The sequence below is a fragment of the Grus americana genome, chromosome 15, assembly GCF_028858705.1.
Source record: "Grus americana isolate bGruAme1 chromosome 15, bGruAme1.mat, whole genome shotgun sequence".
NCBI lineage: Eukaryota > Metazoa > Chordata > Aves > Gruiformes > Gruidae > Grus > Grus americana.
Window position 1 is genome coordinate 8,025,001 of NC_072866.1, and position 23,623 is coordinate 8,048,623.

The 23,623-nt window shown below is 38.5% G+C and overlaps 1 protein-coding gene across 11 annotated transcripts in view; it reads right to left on the reverse strand.

Moving 5' to 3' along the window:
- The window catches only part of TNRC6A (trinucleotide repeat containing adaptor 6A), a 54,923-nt gene that overhangs the window by 5,800 nt on the left and 25,500 nt on the right, over window positions 1-23,623 (reverse strand). For 4 of the 11 annotated variants that reach the window (XM_054842441.1, XM_054842445.1, XM_054842442.1 and 1 more), the window contains 15 exons: window positions 21,850-22,185; window positions 17,465-17,512; window positions 10,385-12,991; window positions 9,406-9,570; window positions 9,044-9,219; window positions 8,776-8,856; window positions 8,281-8,332; window positions 6,737-6,879; window positions 5,930-6,067; window positions 5,575-5,703; window positions 5,388-5,465; window positions 4,934-5,144; window positions 4,303-4,335; window positions 1,563-1,694; window positions 1-28 (listed from right to left, as the gene is read on the reverse strand). The exon at window positions 1-28 is cut by the window's left edge and continues 131 nt beyond it. In XM_054842441.1, coding sequence (XP_054698416.1) covers window positions 1-28; window positions 1,563-1,694; window positions 4,303-4,335; window positions 4,934-5,144; window positions 5,388-5,465; window positions 5,575-5,703; window positions 5,930-6,067; window positions 6,737-6,879; window positions 8,281-8,332; window positions 8,776-8,856; window positions 9,044-9,219; window positions 9,406-9,570; window positions 10,385-12,991; window positions 17,465-17,512; window positions 21,850-22,185 — 4,357 coding nt within the window. Of the gene's footprint in view, window positions 29-1,562; window positions 1,695-4,302; window positions 4,336-4,933; window positions 5,145-5,387; window positions 5,466-5,574; window positions 5,704-5,929; window positions 6,068-6,240; window positions 6,388-6,736; window positions 6,880-8,280; window positions 8,333-8,775; window positions 8,857-9,043; window positions 9,220-9,405; window positions 9,571-10,384; window positions 12,992-17,464; window positions 17,513-21,849; window positions 22,186-23,623 lie in introns of all 11 variants that reach the window. The other 7 variants (XM_054842444.1, XM_054842443.1, XM_054842451.1 and 4 more) reach the window with 5 other exon arrangements.

Here is a 23,623-nt window from a genome sequence, read left to right on the forward strand (position 1 = left end):
TCCAGCCTAAAACCACTTGAAATAGCACCTAATTTAAAAAAAAAAGTCATAAAATATTTTTCATAGCCAATGTTTCTATTTTCATATCCTTACATAAATATACCCATGTAAAACATTCATGAAATATATAGCAGCATACTGTCCACTTATGATGTCAAGTTATAAAGGAAGGCGTACAGGATTATATAATCTAAAATGCTATGTCTCCGAACAATTAATGAGAATACTGAAAGAATAATCTCCCATGAAATCATCTCATTAAAGTAGTATACTTATTAAATTTAAGTAAAATATTAATTCAAGTGGGTAAGAGCATTCTGTGAGACCCCAACTGGGTAACAGGGGTAGTGAATATATTCTCTGATGGGAGGGCTCCTGGAAGAAACACCTACAAAACCTGAAGGATCTTTAGCCACTGCAAAGCTCTGTAAATTCTACTCATGTTCCCGGGAGGGGAAAAAAATAAAAATCACTGGAGGCAGAGCAAGGAACGAAAGCACTGTACACAATCTATTTGATTCTGTGCAAGTCTGTAAGGAGAAGTCTAAAAGTTATTACACAGCAAAGCCAAAGATATTCTACAATTTTGAGGAAGTAAATGACTTTTACTAGTGTTTCAATGCAATATGGAGTTGAAATAATCAAATTCCTAGTACTATTCAGAAAACATTACCTACAGCTAAAGTAACGCCAACACTACCAACTTCTGTTCATCTGTAACAACCAGATGAAGTTCAGAAGTGCAGTACCAAGATATCTCCACTAGATGCTTAAGGCAGCAAGTCATTTCATAGTAGTAAAACAGCTGACAAATCTAAAAATATCCAAACAATCTGAAGACTGAACAGTAATAGGAGACTGGAGACATTTTATAACTATCTTTAGACACAGAACCTTTGTGCTATAGACTCAAATTTTAACTGGATGAGATTTCAAGCAACTGAAACAGTTGAAATGTCATATGAATCCTGATTACTGGAATGAAATATGAAGCAACCAATTCCGCCTCCTCTAAAACTAAGTACAGCAATGGTACTAGTCTACCTCTTCTAAGTTCTCCCCATTTTTAGAATGCAAACATACACATTCATAACCAAAATCTGTAACTACAAATGTCAGACATGACCAGAATGTGTGCACAGAGTTAAATCCCCATAAATCACCTTAAGGTCAGTGGGAGGTGGGGGGGAGAGAAAGCGAGAAAATCTAAAGCTTTAGGTTTTAAAAAAATATATGAAGCATTCCAATCCAGATTAAGGTAAAGCTAGTAGCAATGGTCACACTTAAAGAAAAGTCTGGTTAAAAAGGAATTCTGCACAAGGTTTCTACTAAATCTCATCACAAGATCACTTCTGTAAGTAAAAACGTTCAGGAAAGCTAAGGCCTGCTGTACAGAACAAGCAGCAAGTTTGGCACAGATAACACAAGACAAATTCTGACAGCTACAAGCAACACAGTAGTTACAACTACAGGCCTAAACATAGCACCCCTGCATTTTATACGCAGAACATGAAAATCTGATGCATAATGTCAAATGCTGCTTAATGACATGTTTAACGTACCATGTTTGCTGGAGTTTTGATCTAACGATGTGTTCACAGAAATGCTGTCTACTGTAGTCCATTTCCTCAACCGAGATTGTGGCTCTTTAATACTGCTCATATCCATGTTTACATTCAAGTTTGAGTTCATTCCTAAAAAACACATACAGCTTATGAAATACAGACTAAATGTTTTTCTTTTGCTAATTACCACTATTGTCCTAATAAAAATTTAAGAGCATATTACCATGGTTATTTCATGCTTCCTAGTCTCTGTTTTTGAGAAACATTCTAGCATTTAATACAGTGAACTTACTATAGACAGAAGCTAAGCTAAGCAATGCAAGGCACTCTGAAGTTCTCGGCTCATGTCTTCATGCAGAAATGTCAGTGGAAGAAGCCATTGAGGAAGTCAGAGAAAATAAAATGTAAACATCTAAAAAAATGTGGCATTTCTGACACCGGTCTAGCACCAGCACAACTGATCTCATCTCTACAAAGCAGAAGTACTGTACTTCAATGAGCTACGCTCAGTTCTAAAAGACACTTTTCTCAGCAGGAGAAATTCCCATTCTTATTTGGGCTGTTCAACAGGACACCTCGCCAGCTCCCGAACCACACTAGCACAGAGAGATAAGCACTTTGCGTGGAACCGCACAAGTAATACTACTCCCCTCCTCCATTTATCCTCTTCACACTGTACTGAAACCTCAGTAAGAGAAAACATCAAAACTTGTCTTTGCCTGTTCTAAGCTGTTGTCTGTATTTCAAAATGTTTATCTGCCAGAGAATAAACACAATGCCAACCCAAATCAATCCAAGTATCTGTGAGAACCAGCTACTCTGGGCTCGAACAATGTGCCCATGCTTTTGACTTTGGCATGCCTGCTCTCTTTCTGGGTCTGTAAGAATCTTTAATTCACAACCATACCCGTTACATTTCCAGCCCTTCAGATCTATTTACTTCATTTCTGAAAATAAACCACTACAACATTTTAACTTAGGGCCAGAGACATACAGGGAAGTTATCAAATCTCTACTAGAAACACCTTCATTCATCACTGGAAACTAGTGCTTAATTTTCTTCCTAAGTCGATATTCACTGCCATATAGAAGCTGGCTTGGGTTTTTTGTTTATTTGGTTGTTATTTTCCCACTTGTTTTTTCCTAAAAGGATGAGCAGATGTTGATGCCAGAAAAGCAGCCCCTTGAAAAGCCTCAGAGAAAGTGTCTTGTAACAGGACAGCCAAGTTTTAAGAAGCATCACAGCTATCAATAGCTGAAACAGAAAAAAGGAAAAGTCCAATCAATCCAGTTTCTGACACCTCTCCCTCTGGCATTTTGCTGTTGGCAAAGCAATAACCTGTGCACAACAATAACATTTCCTCTAACTCTGAAGAAGCTTGCAGAAGACACCTCTAAAAGAAGGGTTAAAAAGATCACAAGCTGGCAAATAGGCACATGTAGCTGATAAAGTTAATGCCAGCCCCCTGGCAGGCACAGATGTATGTCCACAGCTTTGTATTTGAAACCTGTGGACTGATGGATGAACATCAGTCCCTGGACATAATCTATAATTTAAACAGTCTTTCCAGGAGTAATTCTTCATATCCAATTGTGGAAGATTTTATATTGTTCAGCTATACTATTTGGCAGAAAAAGGTATTTTTAATATTAGAAAGACTTAATTCTATAAATGAATTGGGATGTGACTGCAGCACTGGTCAACTAGAGAGAAGGACACCCCTCACCTGCCCCCAATCTCTGCTTTTGATGAACAAATATCTGGTGGATCTCAACAAACTCAGTTCCCCAGAACGCAAACAGGACCTCCCTTCTTTTGTTGCTAGGTCTCCTGATGCTAATATTAGAACATGGAGAAAATAACATAGCTGCAAGATTTTCCAGAAGACAACTGGGCAAGTTCAGCTCCTTCCCACATGCCTATGCTACGATATTTTGTGCACTTGGAGGATGCTACCAATACTCCTCTTGACCTAGTTTTCCACTAAAGGGTGAAGAAGTTCCAGCAACCAACTATTTCTACCTTTAAGCTTTTACTTGTGGACTGAGTGTCGTTCCACTTCTTACATCACTATACAGTACTACTCCAAAGGGATCCCAAAGCAATCTTACGTATACTGCAGGTTCCTGAAATGTGGCAATGATTAAGGTGAGAAAGCAGCTACTTAACAATAGTATACAACAACTCAAGAAACGAAACAGAAAGGAACCTAACATAGGCAGGATGCAATTACTTAGCATGAAGTTTGGCGAGAAAGTTAAATATTCCTTTCATTAGACCTAACGTAGTGCCTCTAATAGCTAAACAAACTTCATGTTTATGCCTTGCCCTTTGAATGAAAGCAGTAGTTAGATCTTGATGCCAATCATCAGCAGCAACTATTAAGCAGCAGCCTGCACTTAAGACTGGCCACAAGCAGAATTCCAGTGTGCCACATGCAGTGCAACAGCATGGCCTGCACCGACCCACTGGCTCCATAACGCTCCACCTATAAGCACAAGGATTTCAGCAGCAGTCTCTATTAAATAAACAAACTTTTCTACAAAGGGCAATGAGAATGCAAAAGAAATCAGCCCAACATAAACAACCAGATTAGAATAACGTAGAAGAAAAGCAAAAACTGAAGAGGAGAAGAAAAAAAATAGGGATAAGGAACAAGAGGTAAATGGTATACAGTTGTCGTAAGTATAAGATAGCATTAAAAAGGGACCTAAAGTAAGGAGAAAATATACAAGCCTGGAATTTCTGAAGTAGAAATTGGACAGAAGCCTGGAAATGTAGGGAGAAAGAAACAGGAGACGTTTGTATTTATAAGTGTTCAGACACTTTGCCTGAAATGAGACAACCATTCTTTAAAAATGCAGAGCTAAAAGCTTTCTTTCCTGGACAAAACCACTAAAAGGGAAAGCAACATTTTGGTCTACCTTTGTAATTCCCGATTCATTGAAAATTTTTTTAAAATCCAAAGAAATAAGACTACATCAATGAATTCTTTGTATGTATTCTACTTCTAAAAGTCCTTTAGCTCAAGGAATCATAGCTGCAAAAGGACTTTGTGTCCTCCTTGGGACCCACAGATAAAAAAAGAAATAAAAGGAGATACACATTATTTAAGAATGTAAAGCATTTAGCACTGAAATACCAACAGTCACTTCTGGGAATGAGTGTACTTGTGGAAAAAAAAGTTCTTTGGTGAACAAAGATAACTGGATAAGCCCCACAAAGAATTATTACTTCCATTAAAATTATAAGTGCTAACGGGATCACAATCACTACTGTTTTCAGAGGAGGCAGGCAATGTGAAAAGAAAGGCTGTGTGTCTTATGAGCATTAATTGACTATATGAAATTAGTGCAGAGAAACCCACCTATAGGGAAGCTGCTGAACGCATTTATTGGTGATGGCCCTTTTTGTAGCTCAGGAGTAGCATGGGGTATGACATTCTCAAGGAAAGATTTCATGGTGGGTTGATGGAGTGACTGCTGTTGAGAGGGTGGAGTTTGCTGCTTCATTAACAGGTTTGGATCAAGCTGACGGGACTGTTGCATCATCTGTTGCTGCATACTAAGAGATCGACCCTTAAAAAGACAGAGCAGTTACAATATAAATAGGCAAAAGCTTTTCTACTTTTAAAGAAAGATAATGAAACACATCTTTGGGTTCTGTGCATCTCAGCACAGCAAAACCCCAGCACTAAGCCAAGTCAAAATCCCATTCACTCTCGCACGCTTTACTACAATTTATAACAAGAAATGCAGCTCAGGATGAAGAACAGTTTTTAAAGATAGTTTGAAAAGTTAATAATAAACATATTTACTTACCTGCTGCTCCTGCTGTTGACGACCACCAGAAGGCATGCTTCTTTGATTCTGCGCTTTTTGCTGCTGAGCCAACAACCGCTAGGAGACAGTGTTTTGTGGTGGTTTTTTTAAGAACAGTTTATAGCTGACATAAGTCTCTACTTAGACTTTCAAACATAACACAGAGCGACTAGCTTTGTTAGCTTACCTGTAACTGGGAGATCTGAGAAAGCTGGTTTAACTGGGACAGTTGATTCAACATGGCTACCTGTTGTGGGCCAAAAAGTGGGCTCAGGCCACCGTTGTTTGGTGCATACTTCAGTAATGATACTGGAACCTGAAAAATGGACCAGAATGAAAAGTGACTGACAGTAACACGCAATTAGTTATACTAGATGTAGAATATTATAACCTCTGGTTAACTGGATCAGAGACACTGATCAAGTCAAACAGGTTTTCAAATATTTACAGACTAAGTATCAGCAACACCAATAAGCAAACCACAATTTTCTGAAGCAGCATTTTGGTAGTTTATACATAGAATGTTCTATGTACTCAATTACCTGAGGGGATAGTAATGGAGGAGGCACTTGAGCACGTGGATTAGGCTGAGATGAATTAAGAGGTTGTGCTGGAGGCTGCTGCATGCTCCTGGGCTGTGCTGCTATATTACCAACACCAAACATACTGGGATTGCCATTCTGGGGAAAGGAGGGACAATTAGTGACAATAAACCTCTTCTGCTGCTTCTCCCACCCCTATACATTTGAATTAGAAGTTAAACACACATCAATCACATAGGTAGCTAGGATGTTATATCAAAAGGTATTAAATGCTGTCAAGTAACATGCCAAGGATATGCACACAGCCTTACCTGTCTAACAGAATTCAAGTTTTGCATACCCAGCCCTGCTAGGGAGCCAAGGGCTTGGTTAGGTAGTGCATTATTTGAAGGGGGAAGCTTCATGTTTTGATTGGACATAAACTGCATGTTTTGGGACTCGTCTGCTACAATGCCATCCTGATTGGACAGACAAACCGATGCGCAACAACCAGCCAGCAAGCAAGCAGAAGGGAGAAACCATTGCCAGGAACAGAAGGGAAGAGTCACATGACAGTCCAGCACCAGCAGAAAATAGGCAGAAAACAAAAGAGATCAGGTTAGTCATTTGCACTGCAAATCGGCTATAGAAAGTGCTTAGTATTATATATCAGTAAGTTAAAAAGAACAAAACATATCTTATAGATTAACAAGAAAGCCCTAGTTTTCCTCTCTACTAAATGCAGAAAGCTAAGGAGCACACAGGTAACTACTTAGAATGCAGTGTCAATGAAGTTTAGTAGTGTCCACCAGTAAGACACCCACTAACCTTATCAAAGTAAGGACCGCGATCCATGGAAGACTCTTTGGAAATTTGAGGACGAGAACCAGGGCCTTTTCCAACCACACGATTGTAATCTCCAACACTGAGGCCATGCTTATCCATCTCCATTCGCTTGTCTTGCAATAACCCTAAGAAAAGGTGAGATGTGACTACAACATTGAATGAAAGATTATTCCATTTTCCAGATACACACGAAGCCAGTTTATGCTTAAGAAGGGCAGAACTAATACTGCTCTCAAGCTAGATACTAATAGAAGAAAACATCAGCTTAGCTTTCAGCTCTCTGGGCTTTACTGAAAAGGGAAAGGAAACACTACGAATCAATGACAACTTAAAACTTGGAATCAGCAAAGTGTCAACAGATTTTGTTAGGCTTCACAAAAATATTATTCTCAGGTTTCTCTTAAAAACAAGAACGTTTAAACTTGAGTTTCTAGTTGTTAATGCCATTTTTCTTTTTTTTTTTTTAGTAGCAATAAGCATTGTTTTGGCTTTGAAGTAGTATCTTTATCACATCCTAGGTGATTAAAGGGTCTCTGAAATACTACACAAATGTCTATATTTGATTCAGTTAAGAAAAAACCTATTTAGCTAAAAAAACCCAAAACTAAACTAAATTTAAAGTATTTGTGTTTATTAAAAGCAAATTTTAAGTTATCTTTTGTCATTAATTCTACTAGGCAAGCTAGAAGATCAAAACATAAGCAGCAGTAAAGGAGTCCATTTAATACTTCACTGCATGCAGTGCAAGAGAAGTACTTTCCAAGTAGATGTTTTAAATTTGAATTAAAAAAATCATTTAACTAAGGCTTGCCATTAATATTAAAATCTAAAATTCAAAGAACAATTTATTTACACAATAGACTATGAGCCCAAATGTGAAAATATGAGCCCAAAAGTGAAAATATCCAATTTTAAACTAGAATAAAAAAAGTGCAGCTACAATTACTTTTAACTAAATATTCTATCATTTAACATATTTTTATTAATGTATTGAAGAATTATACTAACTTTTATTTGCTAGAGGAATCATAACAGTCAATGGATTCAATAAAGATAAAACTGCTTACAAGTCATTTTACACTCAGGTTTAAACATTTCTAAAATGATTGCTCATATTAATTTAGTTCTTAGAACTGAAAATGTGTTTCCAAGAATGAACCACAATGAGCAAGTGTGGTATTCAGAACACTTCTGTTTTTATTTAGTGAAGGTATCCAGAAGGCAATCTATATACTTATATTACAAGAAACAAACCCACCACACCCTGAAAACACTCTTTCATGTCAGCTTCATATACATAAGCTTAGCTTGATTTATGGATAACCTTACTAATAGCAACCAGGTGATTCAGGTATTTAGTGTTACTCACATGCACAAGTTTTTCTTCCTCTACAAGGGTATTCCTTTTCTTTAGGGAAACATATATTTAAATATATATAGCTATAACTATATATATTATATATAGATTTAAAAAAAAGAGAGAGATTGGAAAGGAAAGTAATAAAGCCCAGCTAGGTTCTCCTCACCTCCAGACATGTCCATCTTATTGCTCTGTATGGTTTCTTCTGGTGATTCTCTCTGAAGTAATAAAATGAATCATAATTATTTAATAATAATATTTTAAAAGCTAAACCAAAGAGATTCATATATACTATTTCAACTCAAACCTGCAAGAAAAAAAAAAATCGAGACAAATCAGATGCTATTTTAAAGCATTTTCTCCTTTTAGTTGTTACCTGATTCAAACCAGGTATCTTCACCAAAATATATATGTAACATTAAGTAAAACAAGAGACTAGCGGATGAATACCTGGGTGTTTACAGAAACACTTTTCATCAATAAATAGGTCTTTTTGTAATGACGATGCAAAGAAAAGGGATGGGTGCCATAGGGGAGACAAACGGAGGTAAAAAGAAAAATACTATGAAAATGAACACTGGGTAATCAAGCATTTTAATCTTTGTGCATTATAACTAGTGCTCAAAGGCAGCAGTAAAGCCAAGTAAAGGTAAATACTTACTGAAAAACTGAGATTTGTGAATTGCTTAATGAATGGATTGATCCATGTTTCATCTTGTTTATTTCCACCTTTCATTATTCCCTTAAAAATACAAAGGAATTTTTGTGATACTTAGAAGATATTTATCACCTACTGCTTAAATTACATCATAAAATGCTACGAATGAAGATTAAAGCTTAATGGTACTGCAGTCAGGGCAGCAATCTGTTCTGACTTAGCTTTCAGAAACGAGAACAGTGCAAAACCCTTGACTCAACCTCCTCATTACCTTTGTGGGCATTTTTTTCATATATGGTGGCCAATTTAAAGATGGGTTAGCTTCTTGTGAAGAACTGCTGTTCCACATTCCAATCTCTACATCCTCCTCTTCCTCCCAGCTGGTCTGACGACTGCCTGTCAATGGCATATCGTCTCCACACCAACTATCTTGCATAGATTTAGGCCCTGGTTGTGAAAAAAAAAAAAAAATCCAACATATTAACATTTCAGTAGCAACTGACTTCCCTTAACACAGAAAGTAGCTTTATGTTTACTTCAAGATAAAAAAGCCCTCAAAAACGTAAAGCTTCTATAGAGGCAGTTCATCGTCCACAAATACCCTTATTCAAAGATGACACGGAAAGCACTCACCAGGTTTATTTGAAGCCTGTTGACCAAGAGAAGCGTTTCCCCAGCCAGAGGTGCCTGCTGCATCACTGATGGGTTCTCCCCAGCTAGTACCAGTATCCATGGGTTTACCCCACGCTGAAGTTCCATTATCTACAGTAGTGGCTGGAGTAGAAGGCTCTCCCCAACCTTTTTAAAGCAGTATGAGTTATTGGCATGTTTTCAAACAGAATTAAAAAAAGCTATCTAAAGAGACTCAAGTGTTTTGCCTTTTCTAGATCCATAACATACAATAAAAAGCATATTAGTACACATTTACATTTTGTATGAAGGTAATTATTACAACTGTAAGCTGTTTCATTAAAAAAATACTCACAAAAATACAGATTTTATATGTAAAGAATTACATTTTGATAATAGAAATTCCTAAGATACTAAGTTCCTAAGAGCTGCTCATTATATTTAAGCTACTCATCTTTGTACTTAAAAAAAAGAGGACAAAATACTTCATAAGCACCACACGAGCTCGTCTGCAAGTATCATTATTCACTGCTCCCAAAACTACAAGATCAGAAGGTCTGATCTTGAGTCCATACAAAACCATCACCCTTCATTTGGTCTTGCAGCAGCTCAATGCTTTTTTGGGGGCTCTTTGGCAACACTAAGTTTTAACTGTTTCAGAATCAAATAAAGAAAAATACTTTAGTTCCTCAGATACTATTTCAAGTATTTTCTCTGTGTTCCCACATCCCAGAATTCAAGTAGAGCTGTCTAGTCTTCTATTAGTCAAGCTATCTAAAACTAGAACAGATCTTCCAATCTGTATAAAAATATCAAACGCCTATAAGCATTGCCATTACTTGTTTTTTTATAAATAAAAGCAGTACTTCATTGGCACCTTCCCCTATCTGCTTTGAAACTAAAATACTGTATATAAAGCAAGAACAAAAGAATTGTTTTACAATTAACAGAAAACTCAAATTTGCGTAAAACCAAGTCTTACCAGAACCCGAACTGCTCTCCTTGCTAGACATGGCACTTGAAGACAGTAGCTGCTGATGTACCTGTGCTTGCTGGTCTGAACTGCTGCTACTGTTTGGGACATTTTTATTCCACATATTCACATTTTTGTAGTTGTATTTGCTTGGATCACCCCAAGCAGAAGTTCCATCATCAATTTCCATTTTACGGCGTATTGATTCAGGGGATGGCTCCTCCCAGCCAGTGGGTTCTTCCTCCTTTGCTGGTGCCGGCATTGGTCCGCCCAGCCAGCCTGACCCTGGGGGTTTGTTTGTGGCAGATGGTGCTCCCCAAGAGCCAACATCTTGTTTGTTCCATTCTGGAGAATTGATTGGCTTTGACGAATCCCCCCAACCTTGAGGCTGATTGGATTTAGGAGGGTCTCCCCAGCCCTGGTTCTGATTAGACTTTGCAGGCTCATCCCATCCTGAAGAACTATTGGGGTTTGTATTATTACCTCCCCAAGTAACAGAATTTGATTTACCTGGCTCATTCCAACCAGATACTGATCTGTCACTGTCGCTACCTCCTGAACTGGATTTCTTAGCCTCACCCCAATGGTTACTTCTTGAATTTTCGCCCCAGCTATCACTGGCAGAAACTGCCCAACCCTGGTTGGCCTTTTGTCCATCTACCCATCCCTGTTTCATCTTCTGTGAGTCATTCCAAGATGACTTTTCCTCTTTGCCACTTCCCCATGATTGATTGCTCTTGACCATTACTGTAGCAGCAGAATCTTCTTCCCACCCCCCTTGGCTGTTTGACCCTTTGGAGTCTCCCCACCTTGTAGCAGACTTTGGATCTCCCCACCCTGATACAGATGAGGTATCATTATTATTAGGGCTAGGTCTATCCACACACCCCCCTGAGCTGGAAGTCTGTGTCACAGAGCCTCCCCAGGCCTCTGTCCCATTGTCAGTTTTTCTTTCACCCCTTGGTGATGTTTCGGTATCCCAGGCAGTGTTCTGTTTGATTGGAGTCTGTCCCCAACCAGAGTTGGAAAGGACACGTGGATCTAAGTCAGTTCTGTTCACAATACTTTGGAGTAATGCATGCTGGTCAACTTTCCTTCTTTCTCGATTCTGTCCTTCCGTAGTTACTCTATCTTCGTGGCATCCAGTGCTCTCTGAACTACCTTCGCTGTCCCCCGTACCTGTTTTGGCCCATGTGCTGTTCTGCTCAGTTATCTGAGAAGCAGCAGAACTCTGGCTGTTAAGGTCATCCTCCTCAGTAGATTTCCATCCATTCGTAAACTTCCTGCTGTTTCCATTCATACTTTCATTGGAATGCTGATTACTAGGCAGTTTACTCCACTCCCCGTTTGAAATGTTAGTGCCAGTGTTTTGTGCAGGGTTGCCCCATCCTCTTCTACTCCCGCCAGCACTTGCACCATTTCCACTTCTTGCACCATTTCCACTTCCCCACGGCATATTCTGGGAGTTGACTGTCCCTGCCTCCCACACCCCTCCTCCTTTATTCCCATTGATTTGAAAGTTAGTGCTGCCAGGCCCGCTAATGCCTGGCTGCATTAGAGTTGCATTCACAGTGTCACCATTAGCTTGGCTGTTTGGGCCTGAACATTTGTCTCCAGAGTAATTAGAACCATAGGCACCCCATGTAGTACCGTAAGATCCACCATTTTTCGTCTCACCATTGCTAAGATGAGAAATGGAAGTGCCATTTGTAACTGGAGAGGCCTGAATCTGAGAATGATTCATTGTGCTCACACGCCAGGCCCCATGCCCTGTATTATTAGGCAGTTCGTTAATCTGCACTGAACCAGCAGAGTTTGGTAAACTAGAGGTCATAAAGTTAGTAGTGTTATTTGGTCCATTCATTTCAGTGTTAAGGTTTTGAGGTTGCCCACTGAACGAAACCTTCCTTGTACCATTTACTTCAGAATCACAATTTTCCTGAAGGCTTCCCCAGGAACCATGGGCTGAACCACCCACTTTAGAGTTAATACTCTGACTATTAGATATCTGACCTATGGTACTGCACTGAATACTTGTGCCAGGATTACCACTCCCTATAGACCCTTTCAGGGCATGTCCATTGTTCTCCAATACAGGCCAGGCACCATGGTTGCCATTTGAATTCAAAGTGCTTGGATTTAACCCTCCATTTGATGAAGAGTTTATGGTGCCCCAAGCATTCATTCTATTGTTGCTACTTTCAGATTTGCTGTCAGGAGCATCCACAGAAACTTGACATGTGCTTATTATGGTTCCATGGGATAAACCCCACGGGCCATTAATACTTCCATTGCCCACATTATTGCTGTTGCTACCAACCACAAACTTATTTTGAGAACCATGTCCAATGCCATTTCGAATGCCATCATTTTCACCACCTGTGCTCCCTGAAGCCATTATAACGAGGTTTCTCTCTGACCCAGAGCTAGAGGCAGAGTCAGTGTCCATACATTCTGATGTCAGCTCTGGGTCACTGCCAGTGATTGATGGCCATGCTTCTTTGTCAGAGCCGTCTACAATAACTTTATCCCAGTTTGTGCTGGAGTCACTATTTGAAGAGACTGGTCCCCAGTGAGAATTTTCATAATGGGATCCTAGACCACTGTGGTTCAGATCTAAAAAGAAGGAGGAAAGCCCAAGAGCATTATTATAAATTTAGTACTATTACTTCATTAAGCAGAAGAGGGGAAAAATGTACAAAGATACTAAGCCAAGAATTATTTTGCTTATTTTAACACAACAGTCACTAAAGATGACAGAGAAAGCTTCCAAGTACAGCTGTTCAGAATGCTGCCACACATGTAACCTAGAACACTGCTCACCAGCACACAAAGTTGCACTCTCACAAAAAGCAGGAAGAAGCACTCCTAAAGGTACAGGGTTTTTTTCCCAGAGAAATAGGTTTTAAAAAAATACTCTGTATCACCGTATCCAAAATATTTTGTAAAAACACATACATATTAAAAACTAAATTGCTATATAAAATCAAAGAAATCTAAACAGGATATTAAACTGACGTAGTAGTACCAATTGCTATGTGGCAACAGCCAGAGAAACACACGCACATCTCCATTAAAAGACATTAGGTAAGATTTCTTAAGTACAAGTTAAGATATTTTCTTTTATACAACAACAGATTGGACAGAAAAAAATCCTAAGACCAATGTAAAGTTCTGCTCCTGCAGAAGTACAGATTAAATGCAGTAGCTGTATCAATTCTTCTCATTTTCATTTATATAAGAACTACTATTTCTTTTTCAATAAATAAGCTGATCGTGTCTGGGAATCAAGAAGACATACTTCCTAATTCACTTATAAACTTTTCATGGTTAAATACATGCACCATGGAGTATTTGCTACAAAATAAGTGCTCTCAGTTTTCATCTCGTATGTGTAAAACTTTGGTGGGGGAGAGGCCTCTGCACTAAACTGTTAAATCAAAAAATACACAGGTGCACCAGAAGATGAAACTATGAGAGGCATGTGAAAAACAGTAATGAAGTTGGCAACGGAACACAAGTACAAAATGTCAGTGAAGTTTTTTTGCTTAGTATTTGCCTGAACTGAAAGAATGACCTTACTAGTGGTATGCTCAATTGCTATATATGTAGCAAAGTATGCTTCTCTGCCCATTAAAACATCAGGTTTTTAAAGAAAGAAACTGTCAACTTTACTTTGTAATGTTCCCTTTTTTGCCTTTACTTAGAATATTCAAAAATGTATGTACCTAAGAGAAAAAAGTTTTCTAGCTCCTACTGATTCTTAATGGATTCTTACAGCACAAGCTTTATGTCTGACTAGAAAAAGGTGCTTTGCTTGATTACCTTCATGAAACTGTACCTGTTCACGTCAACAGAATGTAACAAAATGCTACAATTATCAATCCTTATTTTTCTCAAAAGCTGTTTAAAGAACATTCATGGACTCACTACTTCTAAAAACACAACACTAATTTGTAAGCCTCTTGTGTTTCCAAGAAATATATGTTAAATGTGAAGTCTTAAAGGAAGCTGCCAGTCTCACCAGCTTCCCCCTTCTGCTGCAAGGACTGCCAATTCTGCACCGAAGCCCCAAATCCTGATGCCCACCAACCCCTACCTACAGCTCACTAACAAGAACTGAGTTGCATCTACTCTTTTAAAAATGTTAGTCAAAATTGCCACCTACTTAGAAGTTAAAACATCCATAAGATACAACTTTTGGCAGTAGCTCAGCTCTCAAACACAGGGATCATTTGGCAGGAGCCTGTTCTTAGTGCTCCAACTGAACCGCAACAAGGGTTATGTGGTTTATTGTGTAAGCATGACTGACCAATCTGAAGAGAAGCACAGTTGATGTAGATTTAAAGAGAGACCTTGTTTCAGTGCTTCCATCTCACAAAAGGAATTTGGGAACACCACAACAAGCAGAAATCCCACATTTTTAAAGAGTAGCAAATTTTAAATACTACATTATTTGAATTTATGATCTTGATGATCTACAGGAAACAGGAAGGAACAAGTTACCATGGACAATTTACTGAGTTTGAGACTGATGCACAAAAACTTCTGGTGCATTTTTCATTAATTTTTAATCAATATCGGTATTATTCATCCTACAGAGAAAAAGAATCTAGCCAATGACCCTGCCTCCAAGAGTACGTAGCCTAGAGTAGCATGGAGCAGGGATCAGCCACTGCTCCTCCACCATCCAGGACGATGGAAGCTCAAGACAGTCAAAGCAATCAGTTAAGCTTGATGCAGAAACTTACTACAGGAGAAACAAGGATGCTGGCACAGCAATTTGGAACAGGGAATAGTATGTGTATGGGTATGTGTTAAGACTTGTTAAGAGTTGTCTGCACTCTCATGAATGAGAGAATCAACAGCATCAAAAGCTGCCCTAACAAAACAAAATCTTGATCATAAATTTTATCCCAATAACATGATCAGTTTTAAAAACAACACAAAAGTATACAGGTGGCAAACAGCCTGAATTCTGTGTGGAGAAAGATACAGGTTACGACTACAAGCCAGAGTGAAATGGCAAACAAACCGTAATTTGCACAACAATAGAATACATGAAAAGAAAGCTTGTAGTTATTAAAATTCTTTTATACTCATTTAGATGTGATACACAGTTTGTAACAAGCCAATACACAAACAGCATATAATGATTAATTTCCAGTCATCCAGAATTGTATCCTATTACATACAAAACTACCTTGACTAACAGTCATTTTCCTGGACACAAAAGCATGTTAGTGATTTCTAGTATGAGCTGAAATATTCCTATCTATCTGAATCTCCACAGCCCAGGAACTTCTGACATTAAGTATACAAATACTGAATAAGCAAGGTATTATCTCTGATTTTTTTTTTGTATCTGGCAGATACCACAAAAACCCCCTCAAAATGGAAAAATTACAGTTGACAACACATTTGGTGCACAGCAAAACCAGCCAGTAACAGCCTATAGTTCTACTCTTGGTTTTCTCACCAAAACTATTTAGAAGCTGCAACTGAACTTTCGCTGCTTAAATCCTGGACAAAAAAAAAAAAAATTACACAAAGCTGAGTTTCTTAAAATTCCATAATCTGCTAAGGGTTTTTTTCCATAATTTGTAATTTAATAATTTAATGCTTTCTAGCTATGAGTTACCTCTGCAGGAAATTGTATGTATTTTCTAAAGTACTTTGTTTGTTTTGAAGTACCATCACATGGTCTAAAATCAACAGTTGGACTGAGAAGTGTAAATTAAGAAATATCTGAATCTTACTCCCTCTGTCTCCTTTTCCAGTTCCAGGACATACTGGTACCCACAGACTGTCAATACTATGCCTTACCAATTATTGTACCTTCAGTCCTTATAAAAAATACATTTTAATAAACAAGGTTTTTAGCTTTTAGTAAACAAGCTAAAAAGCACCTTTATTATGAAATGACAAAACAACCAAACAAAACCTGTTTGTTAACATCACGTATCTGTTTCTCTGTGGTAGAGAAAAAGGTCTTGAAGTCTGCTTGTGTCATCTTAAAGTACTGCAACCCGAGAATTAATAGATGTAGCTGTTTACCTGTAGCTGCAATAGTTTCCTAACTGTTAACGCAGGACAGGAAAGCTGCCAGGACAAGGATTCAGTGTCCCTCTGCACCTAACCCAGCACAACTGGTGGCTCTCCTAGAAGGGACCGTCCTGCACACTCTCTCTCCCAGCAGTGGCTCTGGCCCTGACTTGTGCCAGATCGAACACCCCTGCAGCACTGCCGTGAGCCAAGACAGCTCGCTGAGCCACGGGGAAAAGAGGAACCCTTGGGTTAGTTTTCCATCGCATGAAGAAGCTGCACTGACTCACTAAGCGGTCAAATTCAACACAAGGAAAGAGAGGAGAGGAGGATTAACATCATCCTTTTGGGAGCAATCTTCAAGGTAAACAGAAGAGATGCAACATGAAACGCTCTCCCAAGCACTGCGCCCACAGCAGCCTGACAGGTACATGGCACAGCCAGAAACAGAGCCAGTACAAACCATCCCACAGCATTATCTGCGTTACTGCCTTCACACAGCACATTCGCTCCAAAACAGAACTTAAAAATAAACAGCAAGCGTTCTTCACATCATATCCAGGAGACAACACGCATAGCTGTAGGCCCCACATACATGCTACCCCAGCACAAACTCAGCATTCAAAACAGAAAGGTCCCCAGACGTGGTTTCCTCCACAGTGCTGTGAAATGTCTCTGATATAAAGCACAAGCTTGCACAGATTATTCAATTTAATACCACAAAGAGGCAATTTAACATGTAAGCATAAAGGTTAAATAAAAAAAAGACACTTAGTATTTTAAAGCTAAGGTGCCCCATAGCTGAAACATATTTTTGGTATGAATTCTGATGTATTTTAGAAAATTAAAAATGTTTCACCAAAATGTAGTATGTAATGGCACAGAGAAAGTATACTTAAGTCAGTCATTCACACGGCACATGCTATTGAAAAACATAAGTCAAAGAATAAAAAAAAATTTGAAAAAATCAAGACAAAATTGTGCGGAACACGTAACTACTACAAACACGTAGCGCGAAAAAAAGGCGAGATTTAAATAGCTAACCTGACTGGTTAGGGGAGTGGCTCACCAAGTCCCGAATGGGAGGCATGCCTATAGAAAAAAAAAAGGCAAGAAAAGTACAGAAGTGTTATTTAAGTAAACTAGCCCTTTGAGAACAGTCCCCCAAACACTCATTACTTTAAAACCATTTATTAGCACCCCTTTTTCAGGAAATTTTTCAGAGGATATACGCTGGAAAAAAGTTTCATCTTAGAAGCAAGCAATTATATGAACAGTTACTTTAAACTTGACTATAGACAGCAACAAAAATATACAAATGAAGTAAAAAAAAAAAAAATCTGCTTTTTCAGGACAGGTTTCCCTAAAAAGCCATCTCAATCTCACAAGCAAGTTCTGAACTGCCTCACCCACAGCACTGAGCATACCTCAGGGAAGAGATACACTGACAGCAAATCCAGCTTTCTACACGTAGCATTTAATTATTAGCAATTTTGCTGCTTTTATTAAACATTTCCACTACTAGTTAGTTTTTACACATTTTGCATTTAATTAACCAATTTAAGATTGGTTAAGAGGAAGAATTCATAGTCATTGAAACCAAAACCAGTTAATTTTTGACTGTACTAACTTAGAATTTCAGAGGTCAGCCCTGAAACTTAAGCAAAGTTTCATACCATTTCTTTGAACAACATGCTTTCTCCACCTGAAAGCCGTTATTTTGCCATGTGATTTAGCAAACAGAAGTAACTAAGTACGGTCCAATTCTGATTTAACCTAAGGATGTGCATAACAAACTTTTATTTACCACTCTTTGATAGCTTCTTCCTCCTAAGTGTCCTATTGGCAGCGTATGAAATCAAAGTTAATGTTTCAAATTCACAAATTTTACAGTTGGAGACCACAACTGTTACATTTAAGGCAATGTTTCCTAAATTAAGTCAGCCTCCATCACTACTAACTGCAAATCCCAACTGCTCACTTCTTCCCTGACTCCTACAATAACTGAAAAAAAAAAAAAAATCTCCTTAAGTTACAGGAAAAGTCTTTTGTTTCCAAAGGCTCTGGCTGTAACATTATTTTGCAGCTCTGCTGCAAGATGCACAAAGATAAAGCGAGACCCACTCACATCAAGAGGAGGAATCCAAGTAACTGGACTAATACCAGGAACCTGATGGTGCTCTCCTGTTTTGTTCTGTCCCACAGTTGTAAGCAATTACTGCTGGCAAATATTTTAGTTCACTATATAAATCATTTCATTGTGGAATAACCACCTGGCTATTCTGCTGTGTTACAAAGCACAGAGGCAAACAAACACACCAAGGCAGCACTCAAGACCTTCCTTTCATGTGAAGTTTACACATGGGAGAAAGTTTCAGTAAAGCAAACAACCGAATTGGGTATGAAAATGTTCTGATAAAGAGCTACTTATGTAGCTTATGTAGATTTCTTAAAATAACCACCTCAGTACAAGACTGTATCTGTTTCAGAAGTGCTACATGGCATGAGCTTCACTTATGTGTCTTTATTAAGAAGATATGCCAAATGTCCTACAAACAGCAGGAAAAAACCAACCCGCAGGACTATCCCTTCTTAAGCTTTACTTCTAAACAAACAGTTTAATTTTCAAAACAGAAGAAGATTGTCTACACAAATTACAAGAGATTTTTTTTTCCCCCATTGATATAATTAAAAAATTCTCCAATACCAAAGATTTAAAAACTTAGTGTGGCCAGGGCCACAGGAAGACTTTAAATTTAGCAGTACTCGTGTTTCCTGGCTTTTACAAAGCACCTACCAAACAGTTATAACCACAGCTGGAACTGGGGAGAGATCCTACCCCGGGGTCTGTCAGGGAATGACAGATAGGACAACTGGAGCCATTATCAATTCCAGCAATTTTGACTTCAACATTTCAAGCTACAGTTTTTCTTTTAGCCCTAAAATACAGATCAATCCCAACATCCATTAAATAATACTTTAAAAAAAAAAAGTCAAGAACTTAATCTTCAAAGATAGTCCATTAAGGTATAAAATTTGTTAACCCAAATGGCCTGTACATGGATACTCTTTCAATAGGAAGGGATCTACAGATATGTCAAATTTCATGAGATTTTTCATTTCAGAGATAACAACAGGGAGAGTACCTAGAAGTTGCCATTGGAGGCTAAAAGAAGAACTAGGAAGAGCGAGTAAGACTGAAACAGGCCAATAACAGTAGTATTTCCTTTCAGATATAAAGGTGTCAGAAGACATTAAGTCACTTTTGCATGCTGCTGGACTATGGCCACCTCCACATGACCTCACAGGCAATTCATCAGACAAGATTTTGACACCATTAGAAAAATCCAGCACTGAAAAATTATTTTCCTTTACATTATCATCTTACCTACATTTCTTAAAGAACATGACAAAACATCCAAACCAGACATTATTCTTGGTTATACAAGAGGAAAGAGACCTTTCGAGCCTACAGATACACTGCACCAAGAAACGAGACCCTGGCCTCCTAACCCCACTTGTCCATTCTGACCAGTCTACCTCGGACACACGGGAACACCCTGAGCACAGCCCACAGTTAACAGAGACCTGACAATGCAGTGACTGACAGGATGCTACAGACAATACAAACATTTTCTTAAGATGGAAAGTGATTTGGCCAACCTTTCTCTCCCCTCAAGGCTCTCAGAACCTTTTTGTTACCAGTTGGACACGTAGACATATTATCCAAATAATTAACGTACTATTCAAACTGCAGAACTACTCCCAGTAAAGAACTGTGGCAGCACCACACAGGGAGACACTGGCATCTCCCAGCCTAAAGGTTGCCCAGCCACAGCAGAACAAAATCAAGCAAAATTGAACAAAACCAGGAAGAAAGCAATACACAAATGGGAACCCAACTAATGCAATATTGGGCTGGTGTTCACAAAAAGTGAAAAAAGGACAGCATACTCAAAAAACCCTCTGGATACAGTTAGGAGGTTTAATAGGTTGTATAAGGAGTAATGCTACTTAGCTTAGTTTACATGTGAATTTTTACTTAAATCACTACTTGCTACCATACAATTTGACCAGCAGAGGATATACACTGGAAAAAAGTTTCATCTTAGAAGCAAGCAATTATATGAACAGTTACTTTAAACTTGACTATAGACAGCAACAAAAATATACAAATGAAGTAAAAAAAAAAATCTGCTTAAAAAAATCACTTCTTGGAATGGTAAAGAGTTCTATCAGTACGTTACAAAAATAATACTGGAAAGTAATTACGGAAACATTCTTCAAGGGGCACATGGATAAACTGCTTCCAATGTTTTGATTGTTTACTTTCATTTTAAATACTGCTTCTTCAAGATTCAGTAATCAGAACAGGTCAAAATTTAACTAAGACTTGAAATACCAAGGTTATATTCCAGAAATCTTTTTTGTGACTGAAGGGACTAGGAGTCACATCCTTTGCAGTGTATAAAACACTAATTTTGAGAAACACTGGGAATTCAGTAAAGTTTCAGAAGCAGCTACTTGTGGGATAGTGCACACCACTGCTATATGCACATCAGAAAATAAATACAAGTATAAAAATAACAAAGTATTTGTCCAGCATATTGTTAGCATGCATTAATACCAAATCCCTTTGAAAATCTAGGTCCTACAAAAAAAAAGTTACTTTTTCCAGCCAAAAATAGACTGCCCTTATTGTCCCAAAAAATGTGCTGAACTGCATGCTAGTACATTCACTGACTGGCCAGTTCTGCACATGTAACAGATAAGTTTACTACTCTTAAAAGCGTATTTGAGGAGAATGCCTAACAAGCCACAGTAATAAAGGATAACTATATGGAAATACTATTAAAGGTAAAGATTGATCCATTTTGTAAGACAACCTAGCTTCAGGTAGATGAACAAAGGAAAACCCTTTGACAACAAAAAGCAATTCTTGTATTTTAAATAAGTTGTACCCTATCTATATTTCTAGATATAAAGAAAAAAAAAAAAGTCCTGAGATGCTGTTCAGAATGTTCTGGGAACTGTCTGAAAGACCCTTCCCTGTGAGAACTGTGTATTGAAGTTGGATGCAAAAAAGATGCTTTGTACCATGACCATGCTTGGATCAATTATTAGGATAAAGACTGGAAATTCAGGACATAGCAGTGGTCATACTGGCTTCAACATCTGTTCAGAAACAGACATGTCTATTGTACACCACTGGCAACAATGAGTAACTAACATGTCTTAAGTTTCAGTAGGAAACTTGCACAAAGATGGCTGAAACCATCCTGTAATATTAAGCTACAATACAGGAAGATAACTCATCACACTACAGCTTACATTTAAAGTTTAAATAATATTAACTCAAATATTTGACTGATAATTGAATTTAAACTATTTGATTTTAGTTAAAGGAAAACAAGGTACCTGCCCCTCACCTGGCTGTTTTTTGCTGCTGTTCGGCACTTCTCCGTTGGTCACTGGCTGTTTATTTGTGACAGTGCTGCCTCCTGACTGGCCGTTTAATACTTTAGGAGTAGATCCCAGGTTTGCAGCTATAACTGGTAACTGCTGACCTCGTTTCAGAAGCTGTTTCTGTTCCTGGTGTCGAAATCGCGGTGGTACTTCACGAGGAGGGTATCGAGGCAAGGTCTGCTGCTGCTGACTGTTGGCTGTGGCCCGCTTGGCATTATTATTAGTGCTGGTTACTGTGGAAGTGCCGTTAGAGGTGACAGGCTGAGGCTGGCTTACACTTGTCTTTGTTTGTTCTGGCACTATCCCCACCCCCAAAAAGAAGAAAGTTGGACAAAGTTATTCATAAGAACAGCAACTTAAAAAATTGAAGACTAAGTCAGTATTTTTAGATGTGCTTATATATTATGTAATGGTAGCATTTTTTCTGATTCAAGTTGTAACTCATTCCCCATTAAAAGCTCTATTATCCCGTAATCACATAGCTTAAACAGCACAGATCTGGAAGCAGAAATATGTCTTGCTATCACTCCTAACAAAGTTATCTCAGTTAAAGTATGCTAAGTAACAAGCTTTCTATAGCTTTTCGTGACAAATAAGCACTATGCCAGCTTATTTTGGCATTTAAACCTTATTTTAAAAAAATATTTAAGTGGAAAAAAAAATCTTATTCAAATGGAAAACTCAAGTGTTACGCATAGAAAAATGTTATGGTCTTGTACAAAAAGAACGAGAGATGAACAGGACATACAGAATGCATTGTTAAGACTTGCCTGCTTCAGCAACCCTAGCATCCAAAGGGAAATACATTAATACCCGTAAGTCAATCTGTCGCCAGCAGGAAAAGCTAAGAGCACACAGGTAGCCCCCAGACACAGCTCGGCAGAACTGTGCCAGCATTGATAAAACACTGAATGTGCAACTGCAACTCCAAATTATCTTTCAGTCTTGACAGCACGGCCACTTCAAGGCAAGATGAAGGTCAAATAATTTGCAGAAGTCAACTGTGAGTGAACACATCAAACTCAGACACTGAATAAAGGGAAAACTGCAACATCCTCAACACCTCCACCCCAACCAGTACAAAAGCAAAGGTGGCAAGTATGGGGGTGTTCAGGTGTAGGTAACTGGTTAGTAAACTAGGCTCAAAAGATAGGAAGGAATACTGTGAGCTACCAGATGTGCGTTTCCTGGTACTACTGCCATTCATCCCAAACACTACAAGTGGCAAGCTGTACTTCCAATCCCTTACATGATTGATATGCTCACGTACTTTTCAAATTTCTTGGATGAGATATCCATAAAGCATATTTACATTTACCGTGGAGCTTTACGAGATACCTCAAGACTTGATCATGACCTCCCTCAACACTGACCTACCTACATGGTTGAATCACCATCTCTACTCAAGAGCTCCACAAAATGAAACTGGCTGTTTTAGAAGTTACTGAAAGAAAAAACAGTTTAATCTGTGCGTCATTCCTGCTGCTAACAGCAAGGGCACGGCTTGGTAATGCAACTCCTCTGGTGACAAACTTATAAAGAGGTTTCTACGACCTACAGGTCACTCCATCCCCAGCAACACAACCCCTTCTGGGCCTGTACAGCCAACGGAGGGGGTAAGCGACCCAGGTTAAGAACTCATCCCCACATTTTTTTCACTGAGATCCTATGAGAAGAGTTCAGGATGCAGCTCCATCAAACTGCTTCAACGGCACCTCTAAGGTGGTGGCAGGCTAC